Source organism: Metarhizium acridum (assembly GCF_019434415.1).
Source record: "Metarhizium acridum strain ARSEF 324 chromosome Unknown scaffold_555, whole genome shotgun sequence".
Lineage (NCBI taxonomy): Eukaryota > Fungi > Ascomycota > Sordariomycetes > Hypocreales > Clavicipitaceae > Metarhizium > Metarhizium acridum.
Window position 1 is genome coordinate 1,433,775 of NW_027094039.1, and position 18,298 is coordinate 1,452,072.

The following is an 18,298-nucleotide window of genomic DNA, read 5'->3' on the forward strand; positions in this document are numbered from 1 at the left end:
GGGCTGGTCACTAGTTTTAGTGGCCCATACTCTCTACAGGACATCTAGAGGAACAATAGTGCCCATTGCTCTCCCCAAGGAGGTGCTCTCCACTTCAATGTTCGGAACGTCGTGACGGTTGCCACTTTAGACAAGCTGCATTGTTACCTCATAACTGAAGCTACTGCATATTCCAAAAAAAAGCCTAAATGCAGATCCGACCGTTGACATGTGAATCGCCCTTGTTTTCAAGCTGCATCATCCCATTCCTACTTTCTCTGCAGATGTACCTGCATTGCACACTGCTCCTATTGACACCAACAGTGCTCATGATTAGCACATAACACAACTCATCAGATCTCTGCGAACCCAAAGTCTCTATGCTGTCATAGACGAAACGGTTCTACATGCTTTCTAAGTTCCGAGTTCTATTTAACCTTCTACCGTCAAATCTACACCAACTGGCTTCAATGCTTCCACCGCCCAGTCGGGATAGTCCGTCTTGCTTTCGTACAGGTCTGCAAAGAACTGTCGAATGTATGCCGGAAACCGATCTTCGATGATCGACTGCCGTACCTCCCTCATCAAATTCAGCTGATACCAAACATTGTGAATCGTCAGCAAATGCGCTGAAACAGTCTCTTTGGACGTATTATGATGGACATATGCTCTCGTGATGCCCATGCCGCCCTCTCCTTGCCTGCAGCACATACATTCACAACCAGGTTCTATCGGCCCAAAGTCGTTTGCATACTTGGCATTTCGAATGGTCAAGACACCGTGCTTTGTAATGGCGTTGCCAAATCGGGCTGTTCGAGTCGGCCAGACACAGTCAAACATGTCGGCTCCGAGAGCTACACTGACAACCAGATCCTCGGGGTATCCGATCCCCATCACATATCTAGGCTTCAGGTCTGGTAAGAGAGCCGTGCATGTTTCGACCACACGGCAGTAATCGGCCTTTGCCTCTCCGCCACTCAGTCCACCAATCGCGATACCAGGCGTATTCCGAGCCAGCATCTCCTTGCAACATTCTTTTCGCATCTCCAAGTCCAAACCGCCTTGTATGATACAGAATAGGTTCTGGCTGTCAGGCTTTTTGTGTGCTGCTATGCATCTGTCCAACCACCGTACACTGCGCTCCATTGCTTGACGCATACGAACCTTATCTGGTGAAGTCGTGACCAACACGTCGTCAAGTTGCATAATGATATCGCTTCCTATACTGTTTTGCAGGGATATTGAGTGTTCCGGTGTGAGGAGCATAGGAGATCCATCGTGTGGGCTCAGAAAGCGGACGCCTTCCTCAGTGATCTTTGCCAACTTCAACAAACTGACCATCTGGAAACTGCAACGACGTAAGCAATGTTCTCAACTAGACAAAGAATAGCAAGGTACGCACCCTCCACTATCTGTTAACAGATTATGTTTCCAGCCTTGAAATTTGTGTGCGCCACCAATAGCGTCAAGAACCTCTTGGCCTGGCTTTAGTCCCAGGTGGTATGTATTGTTAAGACATAGTCTGCAGCCAGTCTCTTCTAGCTGTTGAGGAGTAATGCCCTTGAGAGAAGCTTGAGTAGCTACAGGCATGAACACGGGGAGTTGAACAGGGCCATGCGGTAATGTCAAATTTGATGCTCGGGCTCGAGTTGTCTGTATTAAACATGAGTATCATGCACCGCGAAGGCGGTTTGCAAAAACAGCAAAAATTTGTATTCAAGCAAGTGGTACGCACCGAGCAGCGAGCCACTAGCTCAAATGACAGTGCTGGGGACGAGGAAATATTAGAAGCCATTTTTGAAACGGCCCTCATTCTCTCACACACAGATTTTCCTCCGCGACAATCGGGTTTTCCTCACTTTCTGAGGTCTTGAGGCTGTCACAGATATTTCAGTCTGAGGTCTAGGTTAGCCAGACCAGACACTTTTTGAGTGACACCTTTGGAGGATGTCAGGTGGGTCCCCAGGAGCTTTTAGTGCTGGCATGGTTTATGCTGGGCCGGCTCATCACCGGGTCATTTCCACACCTAGCTGTTAGAGCAGTGCAGCGAATTTTCCACGACAATCCGACGAGCGTATCCTTCTGGGCATCCAAATACGTCAACGTCGAGGAATTGAGCCTCCGCAGCAACAGCAACGCACACGATGGGGGCTCGTGCTGTTTCGCCCGGAGGGGCTTTATTGAGAACATCGCGCATGTTCTCAGTACCAAAACCCCTTCCTGAGCCTCCGTCTACCAGCCTTCACATTGGAGATCATAAATCAGCGACTATGACGAGACAATACCCTCAGCATCAGTCAATCACGACTCCCCTCTCATCACGCGAGAAGGGTGACTGGGGCTACAAGAGACCATTCCCCTTAAAATCCACAATGACGACGTCGACGCCCCTGATCCGAGTTAAAAAGGTCGATTCTGTCGAGAATGTTACCGATTTCGCGTCAGCTGCGGACCATTCACTGTCATTGGAGAAGTTCCAGGAGCTGCATGTTGCCATGTCGGTCCCGCGAGGAAAGATGTCAGGTGAAGCAAGGTCAGCCTCCTTGTGGCCCAAGTCCGTTTTCGAGGAAGAACTTGACCCTACCGAATCTCAATCTGGACGGAGCGATGGCAAGCGATGGAAATTTCGAGGCCCATGGCTTGCCAGGATGGGTGAAGGCGAATTCGTTCGATACTTGAAGAAAACGGTCCACCCGAAACGTGCCCAATTTCGAGCCCTTTTGAAGCGCAAACTTGCTGAGGACATCACCACGAGCCAGAATAATCTTGCCATGGAGAAGGGTACGCCCGCACCTCCCAAGGTTGAACCCCGTGACATTACGGAGGCACACTTTTCAGAGTACTTGCGAACTTTGCGCAATGACCGCACAACATTGTACGGTTTGGTCTCCGAGTTTCTGGATTTAGCGCCGCTGGCTGTACCTATCGGACTCTTACAGAGCATACATCCGCCACTGGAGTCTAAAAGCCTTTACGGCAACTCAGGTCCGCCACCAAGTCATCCCTCCGCTGGCATTAGCTACCTGCGAACCAACTCCTTCATGGAGAATCACCCCGTCTATGGACCCCAAGCGCGACGCACACCTGCTCTCGCCAGAGTGGTGTACCCACGCGCCGGGCACAAACCTGCCAAACTTGGTGTTGGCGGCTTTGTAGCAGATGTTCCACTTGGGGATAACGAATTCAATATCCGCTTCGGCCTAGGTAGAACCCAGGCCAACAAGATGCTCAACGGCATCGCTCACCTTGACACTACTACATATGGTGGCGCCAAGGCTTATATCGAGCCCAAAACTGCTACTGTAGATCCCAGCGGAAAAGTCGTTTTGCAACTTCGCGAAACCCATCCTGAGGCTCAAGTCATTGCGAAAGAGAGTAAAGGCCAGTCACACATTTATCACGATGCAGAAACCAAGGCAAAGCAGGCGACGCAACTCCAGGGAGACAAGAGTCCGGACCGAAGAATTGAAAGAATCACGAATGAGATACTGAATGACGACTCTTGATAAAGTCTCGGGATTCTTAATCTCAGAGAGCGAGGAAGTTTTGCGGTCGTGATGTCGGCGCAGCAAATGTCATTTTAGGTTGTATATTGACACCAAGCGGGTCTTCCATGTAAACAAAACCTTGTATCACTATGATATTACCAGAATCAAATAAAATTCCCATAACCGCTTCCAATAGTTTGCGAATAAATTCGTACACAAATGACTTGTTGCTAAGATCCCCTCAGAGCAGTTAAGGCTCCAACGAGGTCACGGGACCCGCAATACCTGGTTACCTCAAGTGACTTTGGTGACAGACTAAATCCGGCCACACTAAAACCCCCTACAACGCGGCACAAGAAGCCGTATTTGTAAGATTGTAAGAGGGACTGGAAGTCAGGTAGCTAAAGTAGGGGTAGCTGTATTATAATAACTAAAGCTTACCCTATTTTCTAGTTATGTAAGATATAGGGGATATAGTCTTAAAGCCCCTATTTCACGTAACGTTATTAATTACGTTATAAGTGAGTAAGGTTTCTTAATTACCTTATAATTATCCCCCTTTACTTTAACTAAGCGTTAAATAATCTTAATAATTACTTATTAGCTATATAATAATGTATTATTAATTAATATATAAATAATTTAAACGTTTAGTTAAAGTTAATTATATTACCACGTAATTAATTATATATATAAATTAATGTAGCCTCTTTATACTTTTATTAATTATTTCTCTCTTAAATATTACTACTTACCTTATTCTTTCTTATCTTACTTATTTAATCCCCTTTTTTCACCTAAGAAACCTTATTTTATTAAGCTAATCGCCTATTATTTACTATTAAAATAATAAATATTAGTATTAAGCGTTATTTTACATATATTACTTACGTATAATAGTAAACGCCTATTATTATAGCTTTTTAAAGGAGCTTAAACTCCTTTAAATTCTTTATACTTTTAATAGTAACTTAAGCTTAAATATTAGTCTCTTTAAGCGCTATTAATAGTATATTACACGCGTTAATACGTGTAATTTAATTAGTTTATAACTTTAAAGGGTTTTCTTATAATTTTATTATATTTTTATTAACGTTTATATAGCTTATCTTTATTATAGCTAAAGATATAATTAATCTTTTATACTTTTTAAGTTACCTTTAATAGCTTATAATTACCTTAATTTTAAAGAATAAGAATAATAGTAATAATAATAATACTAGTTATATTTTTTCACGCGTAACTTATATACGCTTTACTTAGCTTTTACTAGAAATTATTCGTAGCTTTAATTATACTAAAACTACTTATTATATTACCTATAAGCTAACTAGTATAATAAAGAGCTTATAGGTACGTTTTTTCCTTAATTTATTACGATATATTTATTAGTTAATTCTCTTCTTTTAATTTACTTAAAGTGTCTACTATTCGTATATAATAGCTTAAAAGTAGCTTTTAATTACTTAAATTTCTTCTTTATAATTTAATAATATAAGTAAACTTCTTTATTAATAACTCCCTATTATTTTACTTATTAATTATTATTAGGTAAATTATAATTAAGTCTTTAATAAATAAAAAGTAATTTAAGTCTTATATTTACGTTTATTTAACCTAAGTTATATTACTTAAGTAATAATAATTTATTACTTTTATAATAATATTAATTACCGCTAATAAATTTAGTAATAATCTACTTAAAAATAACGCCTTAAATACTTTTTTACTAGTTCTTTTTACGCTTTAAGCGCTATTTTATTTATTTTTTATTTAATAGTTTATTAGCTTAAAAGTTAATATAAATAAAATTAATAATAATAAGAGTATAATTATTTAATTTTCATATAATAGTCTTTTACTTATAGTTTTCTTATAACGTTTTATTAGCTTTTTATTTATTCTTATTTTATTAAAACGTAATAATTACCTTAAGTATATTAATTATATCTTTAATAGCTACCTATTAGTTATACTTTAAGGGCTATTTCTTTTACTTTATTAAATAATAAATACCTTCTTAAAACTCTCTTTAATTCTTAACTTCTTTAACTTTATACTCTTTATTATTCTCTTTAAGGTTTAGTATTAAAAGTAAGTTTTTACTAGTATTTTCTTACCTTTTTTATAGCTTTAATAGGCTAATATAAAAGACGTTATAAAGGTAATTATATTATTCTAATAGCGTTAAGTAATATACCTATTTCTTAATAGTTTTTAGAATTTAAAAAGGTTTAATATAATAGAGAATAAGCTTTTATTTTCTTACCTTAAATTTAATATTCTTTATAATTAAGCCTATTAAGTCCCTCTTATATAAGATAAAGGGTATATACTATTAATTATAATACTTTACTTAGAATTTAATAGCTTTTTATTAGTTAATTTAAAGTTATTTTTATACTTTCTTAAGCTTAATTATACGGGTTTTTATAGTAAGTACTCTCTTTTAATAAGCCTTAACTTTAAGGTAAAAGCGAAACTTTAGGTTATATTCTATTAAATTATAGTTAAGTAAGTAATTTATTATATTACTCTTTATATTATTATAGGTAAATTAAGCTTATAATAATAATTACACTTATATTAATTAATTACCTATAATAAAATAACGTAAGTAATACTTTATAGTTTAATTTATTCTTTTTATTTACCCGTTTATTTATAGGTAAAAAGCTATTAAAAGCCTTTTTTTATCTTAAATAAGTAATAAAGGTTTAATTAAAATTAGCTAATAAATACTAGCTCTTTATTAAAGATAATATCTTTTAATATATTAAATTAAAGTTTAACCTTATAATAAAAGAGTTTTACTAATTTTATAGTATTAATAGTAGTATTAATTATTAAAAAAAGAGAATACTTAATAAATTAATCTACTATTATTAATATTATATTAACGCTTTACTTAAGGTACTTTATCTTAAGTAACCCTATTATAAAGTCTATTAATATTTTAACCTAAGGTTATCGTAAAATTAATAGTAATTTAAGCGTATTATATAGGTAATACTATTAGGTTATTACCTTTTAATAGATTATATAGCTTATAATATGATCTTTTACTTTACCTTATATATATAATTAATAAAAGTTATATTATAATAATTTTAAGATTCTTTTTATTTTAAAGTAACTTATTAATAAATTATTATAATATAACTTAAGTAACTTTTAATATATCTTTAAATCTTAAGGTATAATTACTTTATTCTTATATAATAAAAGATTACTCTTATCTCTCGTTTAATTCTTCTTTTCTTCTTATTTTACTATTAACTTACTAATAAATTACTTTTATATATTTAAGTTATAGCTTTAAGCTTAAAGTAAGAGTTCTTTAAGTAATATAGCTAATTTATTCTTATAAATTAATTATTACTTTATAGTATACTTTACTTAGCTTTATATAATTATACTTATTACACTTACTTTCTTCTTAAATTTATTAGTAAAATAAGTAATAATTACTAGACTTATAGTAATTACTTAGCTTATATAAGCTAAATACCTCTCTCTTAAAGGCCTTAAAGCTTTATATATTTAATTAAACGTTAACTTTTTATTATAGTTTTTATAGTTTCTTAGAGTATCTTTTACTTTTTCTTAGGTAATTGTTAGCTTCTTTTATAAGTTTAATAATAGCTTCTTATTAAATATAGCTTTACCTTTATAATTAAATTACCTTAATAGCCTATTTATTAGGTTACTTTTATTAAATTAATACTTAATAATAAAGTTAAAGGGTAATAAGAATATATACTAGTAAGCCTAGCGCTTATTTAACTTAAGTTACCTTATAAATATTTAAAGGTTATAATAGTTTAATAGAACTTTAATTAAATTTATTACCCCTTTTACGTAATATTACTAGTATTTAAATAATTTTATTATAATAAATAGTTTTTAATTTAATATTTTATAATTTCTTTTTATATTAATAAACTTTTAAGATTAAAACGTAATAGGGTAATATTACCTCTTATTATTTAATTATAAGAGAATTCTAGCTATTATAAAGTTAAACGCGTTTATCTTAATTTAAATTACCTTACTTAAGTTATAATATTAAAGAAAAGAGGCCTTTATAAAGGTATTCTTTAAATAATTAAACGCTAGTTATTCTTTACTTATAAAAGTTAGGTAATTAGGCTTCTTTTTATTTTAACTTTCCTTTAATAAGGCGTTTAAAGGTATTATTATTTTAAAGTAACTCTATATAAATTATTAATAAAAGTTATAGAATTCTAGGAATACTTATACCTTATAATATATAATTAATTCTTTTTATTCTTAGATAATTTATACTTATTTTAAATCTATTAAAAGGCTATTAATTAATAGAATAAACCTTAAAAATTCTATAAAGATTTAATAAAAGATACACTTAAATAGCTTTATAAATAGCTTAGCTACTTATATTTATTTTAATATTTAAGTGATATAAGAAGTATATTTCTCTTTTATTTTTAAGAAGATTAAAATATTATTTAAATATATTATATAAATAATATTAATTAGCTCCTATAAGGCTTAATAAATATAATTTTAGAAAGTAATAGGCGCGTTTATAAGATTAAAGGGTATAATTAAGTATTTATAGTACTTATAATAGGTTTAAAAGGCTATCTTTTACTTATTTCTCTCTTTTATTTATATTTTATAATAAATATTCTTAATATTAATCTTTAAGAAAAACTTAACCCCTTAATATCTATTAAATAACTCTAAGATTAAGGGTAATACGTAATAATTCTTTTAAATTACCTTATTTAATCCCCTATAATTTATATATAATCTTAAAGTTCTATTCTTCTTAAATATAAATAAAATTAATACCTTAATGTTACAAACGTCACTAAACGCGGGAAGGACTAGGCCGCACCAGGGAAGGTAAAGCCATAACAGGGGAGAACCAAGACGTCACGTGCCAGGTCACGTGATCATAAAGTGATTAATGGATTACCTATTAATCACTATAAGCTAAGTGATCGTTGGATCACTTATCGATCGCTATAAGTTAGGGATCGATAGATAGACAAATAATTAGGGTGATTATAAGTCTATAATAGAGAGATAAATAAGTACTTAAGGAGGGGGTATTCCGCTATAGTAGATAATTTAGTTCTCTATTAATTAATCTAAGTAATAGTTTTACTATTAAGAGTTATACTCTTAACGGCCTTATTATAATACTACTAAAAAGCTACTTTATAGCATTTAACCTAACTTACTTCCTAAGAAATAAACCTACTATACCTTAAAACCTAAGCTACCGTTACATTTTAATTAATCCTATTTAGTAAGTTACCTTAAAACTTTAAGTAATAACGACTTCTAAGATGTTTACTTTAAGCGGAAAGACTATTAACCCCGAGGAGATAATAAAGTACCTTTATAACAAGATTACTGAGCTTAAGAAGTAAAATCGATAGCTTCTTAACCGATATAATAATCTCTATGAAAAACTTAAGGCATAAGAAGAGGAACTTATAGTAGTTTAAAATCTTATACCTATATCCTTTATTAATAATAATAACATGCTAAAATTCCCTAAGCCTAAATCATACGATAGTTATAAAGGTAATGTGAGGAACTTTCTTATATAAGCCTAAGCTTACCTACGAGTTAATAAAAAAATCTATATGACACCTAAGTTACAGATTCTTTGTATTAGCAACCTCTTAACTAGAAAAGCAATGGAATAGTGGGAGCTAACCCTTCGCGCATATCTTAAGCATAGCGCTAAAGCTAAAGTGAAAGTTATTCACATCTTCTTTAATTATAAAACCTTTAAAGAACGACTTCTCGCTACATTTAGAAATCCTAATAAGTATAAGGAAGCTACACGATAACTTACTTAACTCAAGCAAACCGGATCTATAGCTTATTACGCTAGGGAATTTAAACGCATTATAATAAAACTTAACTGAAATACTAAACCTAAAATAAAAGTCTTTTATTAAGGACTTAAAGAAGAAGTAAAGAATAACATTTATTAAGAAGATCGTCTTAAGTTATTTAATGACTTTATCGAAATAGTTATTAAAGTAAATAACCGTTTATATAAGTAATATTACGAGAAAAGTCACAGGAAATTCGGATTATATGCTAGGTTTAATAAACCTAATAGTAGTAAGCCACGCTAAATATTAATAGCATATAGGTACCACGCTAGACCTATAGAACTTAACGCCGCGAATAAGGAAAAGGGGAAGACTTATTACAATTATAGTAAGACTAGACACTTTACGAATAAATATAGAGCCTTAAAGAAGCTATAAAAGCTAATTCCTAAAGGCAGAAAGCTTTATGCCGTAAACTAAGAAGACTTACCCACGCGAAATCTTAGTGTGGCAAGTAATAAAGAAAGCCTCACGTTAATAAACAACATTAGTTTAAATAAAGATTAGGAATTTGGAACCTAACTAGTACCCGACGACTTTTAGGAACACTAGACACCCTCACTAAAAAGTGAACCTTTACTAGAACGGATCTAAGAAGAAGAGAATTATCCAATTAAGAAAGACGAACCTAAAATTAAATATAGACTCCTTAATTAAACCTTCTATTACAATAATAATTGCTACACGCACCTTAATAGTAAGCAAGGTAGCGAATGGTTTCCACGAGAATAAAAGGGAAGGAGAATAACCCTTATAATATAACCGAAATTACGATGAACCGATTCTAAGATATTAAACGGAAAATTATATTATGCTAAGGATAACGCACACACTATTCGAATTACGCCCTCACAATCCAAGGAAGGAAACTGTGTGACTGCGAGTAACTTACTTAGTTTAAGTTCGATTAACACAGATAGTAGATTAAGTGATCACTAAGAAAGCTCTAATAAGACGCTAGAAGATAATCGCTGATAATAGCGCTTAGAGATACGCGCTAAATAATAATAAGAGGAGAGGAATAATAATTCGGGAAATAACAGCTATTATCGCAATTAAAACCAATTCCTTAACGGAGATCTAATAGGTCTTTATATATTATAAATATTAGCAGTACTATACATCTTATAGTTAATATAACTATAATGGGATAAAGAATCCAGGCAATAATTAATAGCGGAGCATAAGGAAATTTTATCTCGCCAAATCTCGTTAATAAATTACGATTACCTTAGACCCCCAAAGACGAGCTCTACCAACTCACAACTATAGAAGGAACTACGGTAAAGTATAGCTATAGAGTAGTTGACATGAAGATCGCGTAGCTTCTTATTAACATATAAGGCACGAAATACCAAGTTACACTAAATATTACAGTGATCTTAAAACACGATATTATATTAGGGATACCCTAGTTACAAGCAAGCAATCTACGAGTTAATTAAAGAACCGGCTAACTTTAATGGGATTTACTAAAATACGGTTATAAAGCAAAGAGTAGCCTATAAAGAGCACCTCATTTAAACTATAATAGGCCTTTAGGAATATATATAATCGCTAAAGAGCTAAAAGCTAAGATAACGGAGATTCCTAAGGAATACTTAAAGTATAGCAAGCTATTTAACAGAGAGCTAAAAACAGGACTACCGGAGCATTCACGCTAGGACCACAAGATTAGACTCTAGCCTGGTACTAAACTAACGTTTAATAAGATTTATTCTTAGAACCCTAAGTAAGATAAGGCGCTTAAGGAGTATCTAGAGGACATGTTATAAAAGGGATATATAAGACTATTAAAGTCCCTAGTAGGATACCTAATCTTATAGGTATTAAAGAAGAACGGGAAACTATAACTATACATTAATTACTAACACTTAAATAAGATTACAATTAAGAATTAATACTCGTTACCGCTTATAACGGAAATTAGAGATAAAGTTAAAAAAGCTAAATAGTTTATTACACTCGACTTAAAAGAAGCCTATAACCTTATACAAATAAAAGAAGGCTACGAGTAAATAATAGCATTTTAAACTAGTAAAGGACACTATAAATATTTAGTAATACCTTTTGGGCTTACCAACGCACTAGTAACCTTTTAAAGAATAATTAATATAATCTTACGGAAATAACTAGGAGTGTTTATAGTTATATACCTTAATGATATTCTTATTTACTTAAATACCCTTAAGAAACATAAATAACATGTATATAAGGTACTATAAACTTTACAAGACAATAAACTCTTAATTAAAGCCTTAAAATACTAGTTCCACTAGAACACTATACACTTTCTAGGGTACGTACTTATACACGGAGAAATACGAATAAGCCCGGATAAGATTAAAACCATTAAGAAATAGCCTACACTAAAGAATTTAAAGGAAGTTAAAGGATTTATAGCATTTATAAACTTTTACCGTAAATTCTTAAGCGAATATAAAGACATCTTACAACCTCTTATAAACCTAATAAAGAAAGAAGTTAGCTTTTAATAGAATAAATTAAAAGCTAAGGTATTCTAGAAGATAAAAGATTTAGTTACGTTAAAACCTATATTAAAAGCACCTAATTAAGATAAACCTTATAAGCTTAAAACGGACGCCTTAGACTTTACACTAGGCGAATAGCTTGGATAACGAGATAATTAAGAAAGATTACACCTAATTGCATTCTTCTTAAAGAAACTCCACGGACTTAAACTTAACTATAGGATCCACGATAAAGAACTTATAGCTATTATTAAGTGCTTTAAAGAATAGAGACACTATCTCATAGAAGCAAAGCATTAAATTAAGGTTTATACCAATTATAAGAATCTTATATCGTTCTTAACTATAAAGGATTTAAATAAACGACAGATTAGATAGTATAAAACCCTTACGGATTATAACTTTAAAATTATATACCATAAAGGATCTAAAAACGGAAGAGTAGACGCGCTTAGCTAAAGAGAGGATTTAAAATCGAATGAGTAAGTGAGTAATACACCCTTACTACGCGCTATTAAGGATAGGAACCTTATGCTAGGCACCCGAGAAATTAATATAATATGGTAAGTTAAGCTAAATGAAACATGGATGCATTAGATCGCATCATGCATTAATAATAACAGTTATCTGAATAATTAGGAAACAAAAACGCATTTATTTAAGAAAGGTAAAACCTTCTTATACAATAAACAGTAGTATATTCCTAGTACACTTTAAGAACAGCTTATTAAGGAAATACACAAGCACCCACTACACGGATATTAAGGTGTAGGAAAAACGATTAGTAGGCTAAGAAGATCGTATAACTTCCTAGAAAGCAGAAAAATAGTATAAGAAGTTATTAAGAAATACAACACGTGTAACAAAGCAAAATTAGCGTGACACGTATTATACGGAGAATTACAACCAATATTACCACCTAAAAGAGTATAGTAAACTATTATAATAAACTTTATCGTTAAACTACTAAAGTTAAAAGAACCTATAATAGGAGTAGCTTATAATAGCATCTTAGTTATTATAGATAAACTTATAAAATACGCCTATTATATTCCATATAAGAAATCAAGTAACACCAAGGACTTAGCGTATATATTCTTTAAAATAGTTATCGTATAGCACGAATTACTGATAAAGCTTATATTAGATCGCAATAAATTATTCACCTTAAACTTTTAGAAATACCTTATAGAAACCATAAAGATTAAATAAAGCTTATTAATAGTATTCCACCTATAATTAGATAGGTAAACAAAAATCTTAAACCAAATACTTAAATAATATCTGCGAAGCTATGTCAACTACTAATAGAATAATTAGGTAGAATAGCTACCACTAGCATAATAGGCTTATAATAGCTCTAAGATTAATAATATAAAGATGTTACTATTTAGGGCAAATTACGGATTTAACCCTATTATTAAGACATATACAATATAAAATGTGAACGCGCTAGCAGCTATAACGCATGTAGTAATTATAATAGAAATACAAAAACACTTACAATAGAAATAAATATTTTTGCAAAACCAAATGAAATATTACGCGGATAGAAAGAGATTACTAGCGCTAATCCTAGAGGAGGGACATAAAGTATACCTTATTCGTAAAAACATTAAAACTAAACGACCTAGCAATAAACTTAACTAAAAGAAGATTAAACCATTCCTTATTAAACGAAAAATCTTAAGTACTAACTACAAACTATTATTACTAGATAGAATGAAAATCCATCCCATATTTCATATATCGCTACTAGAGAAAGCACCAGATAAATCTATAATTACTACGAACATTATAATAAAAGACACTAATAAATATAAAGTTAAACGGATACTTAAAGCATAAGGGAATATAAAGAATCGCTATTATCTCGTTAAATGGAAGGGATATCTAAACTCTAAAAACACCTGGGAACCAGCTAAAAATCTTATGAACTACTTAACGTTACTTGAACAGTTTTATTCCTAAGGAACGCATCCCAATTAATCTCCTAAGCACCGCCTAATAACTTAATATTAAACTCGGTATTTAAGGAACGAACCAAAGTAGGATCCAGATTCTTAGAAGGAGTAGGAAGGACCCCCGTAGTCTTTTAAAGCTATTTAGCCTCCTTACACTCCACACGTTCTAGCTCTTTAACGTTATTAATACTACGCGTAACCACACGCATCATTTTCTTAAACCATAATTTCTTTTATTTTTAAAGACGGAGAACCTTCTCTTCCGCCTCTTTTAGCTTACGCTCTAACTTAATATATTAAGACGTAATATTTCGTAATTAAGTAGGAGACACTCCCTAAACGTTACACCGTAATAAGTTTAAACGAATACACTCCGTATATTAAGAGGAGTTAGAAGGAGAAACTTAACATTTAAGGATACTATAGCCCTCGTAAGCGGAATAGGACGGTATAGTTAGAAGAAAAGGACTTGCAAGAATAGCCGCTAGAAGATCGTTACGACGAAGGACTAATACCTTGGAAGCCTTTAACTTTTACTTAACGACACGATTAACGGGTATAATAGCACATAATAATGGAAGAAGGAAGTTACCCTAGGACCTTAGACGGCCTACTTTAATGGCCTTAAGAATAAGATTAACAGGGGAGGGGCATAATGTTACGAACGTTACTAAACGCGGGAAGAACTAGGCCGCACCAGGGAAGGCAAAGCCATGACAGGGGAGAACCAAGACGTCACGTGCTAGGTCACGTGATCATGAAGTGATCAATGGATTACCTATTAATTACTATAAGCTAAGTGATCGTTGAATCACTTATCGATCGCTATAAGTTAGGGATTAATAAATAGATAAATAATTAAGGTGATTATGAGTCTATAATAAAGAGATAGACAAGTACTTAAGGAGGGGGTATTCCGCTGTAGTAGATAGTCTAGTTCTCTATTAATTAATCTAAGCAATAGTTTTACTATTAAGAGTTATACTCTTAACGGCCTTATTGTAATACTGCTAAAAAGCTACTCTGTAGCATTTAACCTGACTTACTTCCTAAGAAACAGACCTACTATGCCTTAGAACCTAAGCCACCGTTACACTTAACTAGGCTTTTTAAGGGCTTTATTCGTTTATTCGCTAGGTTTTTATTAATATACTAATAAAGCTTCTTAAACTTAGCTTAAAATAACAGGTAAATAGATTTATAAGGTAGTATAATATTAAATAAAAGGTTAATATTATAATTAATATTCTTATATAATAATAGAGTCTTAAAATAACTATTTATAAAGATATTCTTAAAGCTATAAAGCTTTATTAAAATATTATTTATAAAATTATACTCTTTTACTAGCTCTTTACTCTTTAAGGTAAGAAAGTCTTTCTTAAATATACTAATAATAGCGTAAATTTAAGCTATATTCTAATACTTCTTAACGAATTTACGGGGATTATTTAACGAGAAACCCTCTTTTTAAGACTTATATTACTATTCTTAGCTATATATAATTATATATATCTTTTATTTAACTAGTATATATATCCCTATTAAGATAAGGTTTCCCTTTAAGTTTAAGTCCCTTTTAATAGTAACGTATAATAGTCTTAAGGTACGCTTATACTCGTAAAAGTTAATAGCTTAAACGGGTACTTTATATATATTATATTAGGGAATTATAAGAGTTTTAATTAACTATAAAATAAAGGCTATTACCTTTGCTTAACGTAATTCTTATTATCTTATAAAGTTAATATTAATAAGGTTAAGTATTATATAACTATTAAAATTAGCGTAGGTTTTTATAATATTATACTTATATATAATAACCTTTATATTAAAGTATTAGCCTATTAATACTTCTTAACTTAGGGTTAAAGTAAGAGTAACTACTTTAATCTTTAAGCGTTTTCTTAATTATTTAGGTTATTTTTAAGTGGTTTATTATAAGCGAGTTAAAGGTAATTCTTATTATTATAATTATAATAATATAGCCTTTTTTATTTAATTAAGTTTAGGTTTTAATTATAGGAATTTAATTATAAGAACCTTTTATTATTAAGGTAAGCCTTTAATAAGTTACTTCTTTCTTATTAGAGTATATTTAAAAAGCTTTTTAATTAAAATAAGTTAACCTTTCACTTATTTCTTCTTAATATAGTATTTTAAAATTATTAGGTAATTTAAACTACTTTTTCTTAAGTTTTCTTAAAGATAAAGGTATATAAGTTTATATAATTTTAAAGTTTAAGTTATAGCTTAATAAAAAGGGTAAGTACTTATAACTTTTTATTAGCTTTTTTAAGTATTTCTTTAATAAATCTAGGTAAATATTAAAGTTTATAGGGCTTTAATTTTCGCGTTACTTTACTTATTTTAACTATATAGCTATTTAAGCCTTATAATTTTCCGTGTCTTTTAAAAGCGTAAGGGTTTAATCTTAAACGTATTTTAATTATTCTTAAGGTTTTCCTTTTAATTTATTAATTATTTATTAAGGTATTAATTTTATTTTACTTTATATTTTAAGTTTATATAATCTAAGATAAAGAGAAATTTCTAATAATTCTTATAATACTTACGTTTTACTCTATTAAAAGTATAATTTAAGTTATTTATTTAAATCTTATACTTTTAAGGGTTTATTAAATAATAAAAAGAGTTAATATTCTTAACTTATACTTTTTAATTATTACTTTCCTTTAAATTATAAGAGTTATATCTCTTTTTTACTATTAAGTAAGTGGTTTTAAGAATTAATCTTTATAGCTTCTTTTTCTTTTCTTAAAGCTCTTATAGCTTCTTTAATTAAGTAATTTAATTTTAAAGAGCTATAATAGCCTTATTTAATTATTTAGGTATTTTCCCTTTACTTAAGGCTATTATATTCTTTTAATTACTTAATAATTCTATTAGGTTCTCTACTATTAAAGGTAAAGGTATTTATAAGATAAGAGTTCTTTAAATACTTATCTCTATTATTTTAATTAAGTAACTTTTAAGAAGCTTTAAAAATTATAAGATTATAAGAGAAATTAAAAGTTAAGTAGTTAAAGTAAAGGTAATTATATTATAATAACTAAAGCTTACCTTATTTTCTAATTATATAAGATATAAGGGATATAGTTCTAAAGCCCTCGTTTCACGTAACGTTATTAATCGCGTTGCAGGTAGGCGGGGTTCCCCAACCACCTTACAGTATTAGAGGTCTTTAACGGCGAATTTTAAATAAATAACGAAAATAGCATACGTGAGCAGGCAGCTGATAATACCTGCCGGCCTAATAACCCACCTATTAAGGCTCGTAGGCCGAGATTTTGACCTTTTTAACCTTTATATCGCGATGCCCTTAATTGCCGCCGGGTAGCTCGTTAATCGCGTTAAGGCTGCGAGACTTCTAATGTAGCCCTTTATAACTTAAAGGAATATTAGTACTTTAATTATAGTGTAAATTACTGGGGAAATCCATGTACCCCTAAAATGTGGGCTTTTAATTGGCTATAATCCTTGTCCCGTGGCCTCGTTGGAGCCTTAACTGCTCTGAGGGGATGCACATACTGATTAGAAAATGGCAAAGTCGCCAGCTCAGGCATGCACCGTTGATGGAGCAAACGACCTTGCAGCACAAGGGATACTTGCATAATCAAATTGTGTAATCTATCACGTGGGGGATCACGCACAGTCCCCCCACGAGCCCTAATTCTCTGTGCGCCCCACCACTAGCCTAAACCACCAAATTTCTATCGCTCAATTTGGAGATTTTGAGGAGCCGACTCTTCTTCAACCCACGCCCAACGACCATACCAGCCAACTCAATACCGCCAAAATGGGTCGCGTTCGTACCAAGACCGTGAAGAAGTCCGCCAAGGTCATCATTGAGCGGTACTATCCCAAGCTCACTCTCGACTTTGAGACCAACAAGCGCATCTGCGATGAGATCGCTGTCATTGCCTCCAAGCGCCTCCGCAACAAGGTCAGCACGAACCATCGTATCCTCCGCATTCGAAAGGAATCAAGTAGAGTTGAGGAAGACTAGCTACGGCTAGTATGAGAATTATAAAAGATGGCGATACTAACTGGCGACGACTAGATTGCCGGCTACACAACCCACTTGATGAAGCGTATTCAGCGTGGTCCTGTGCGTGGTATCTCCTTCAAGCTCCAGGAAGAGGAGCGTGAGCGAAAGGATCAGTACGTCCCTGAGGTCTCTGCTCTCGACTACACCCAGAACGAGTCGGGCCAGCTCGAGATCGACTCAGAGACCAAGGACCTCCTCAAGCACCTTGGCGTATGTTTCTTCCCCGGCTCTTCAATATACAAATTCTAGTGCTAACAAGTCATTTTCAGTTCGACTCTATTCCCGTCAACGTCACCCAGGTCACCCAGAACAACCCCAACGAGCGTGGCCCCCGACGATTCGGCGACCGTCCTCGCCGCGACTAAAAGGGTTAGAAAAGTTTTTCATGATTGTGGGC

At 32.2% G+C, this 18,298-nt stretch overlaps 3 protein-coding genes across 4 annotated transcripts; 2 read left to right on the forward strand and 1 right to left on the reverse strand.

Moving 5' to 3' along the window:
• Positions 1–124: 124 nt before the first annotated feature.
• On the reverse strand, positions 125–1,910 carry J3458_019157 (uncharacterized protein). 2 transcript variants are annotated; one of them, XM_007808168.2, is made up of 3 exons: positions 1,715–1,910; positions 1,382–1,632; positions 125–1,327 (listed from the first exon to the last, which is right to left on the reverse strand). In XM_007808168.2, the coding sequence occupies exons 1-3, from the start codon at positions 1,790–1,792 to the stop codon at positions 412–414; spliced, it is 1,245 nt and encodes a 414-aa protein (XP_007806359.2). In that variant the 5' UTR covers positions 1,793–1,910; the 3' UTR covers positions 125–411. The 2 variants fall into 2 exon arrangements, with proteins under 2 accessions (XP_007806359.2, XP_065973790.1); XM_066121432.1 differs by having other exon boundaries at positions 1,382–1,910.
• Positions 1,911–2,068: 158 nt separating this feature from the next.
• On the forward strand, positions 2,069–3,658 carry J3458_019158 (mitochondrial 37S ribosomal protein bS1m). The gene has a single exon (XM_007808169.2). The coding sequence runs from the start codon at positions 2,124–2,126 to the stop codon at positions 3,483–3,485; it is 1,362 nt and encodes a 453-aa protein (XP_007806360.2). The 5' UTR covers positions 2,069–2,123; the 3' UTR covers positions 3,486–3,658.
• A 13,991-nt stretch (positions 3,659–17,649) lies between these two features.
• On the forward strand, positions 17,650–18,266 carry RPS17B_2 (40S ribosomal protein eS17; the record flags this gene model as incomplete). Its single annotated transcript, XM_007817760.2, has 3 exons — positions 17,650–17,796; positions 17,914–18,111; positions 18,171–18,266. The coding sequence occupies 3 exons, from the start codon at positions 17,650–17,652 to the stop codon at positions 18,264–18,266; spliced, it is 441 nt and encodes a 146-aa protein (XP_007815951.1).
• Positions 18,267–18,298: the final 32 nt, after the last annotated feature.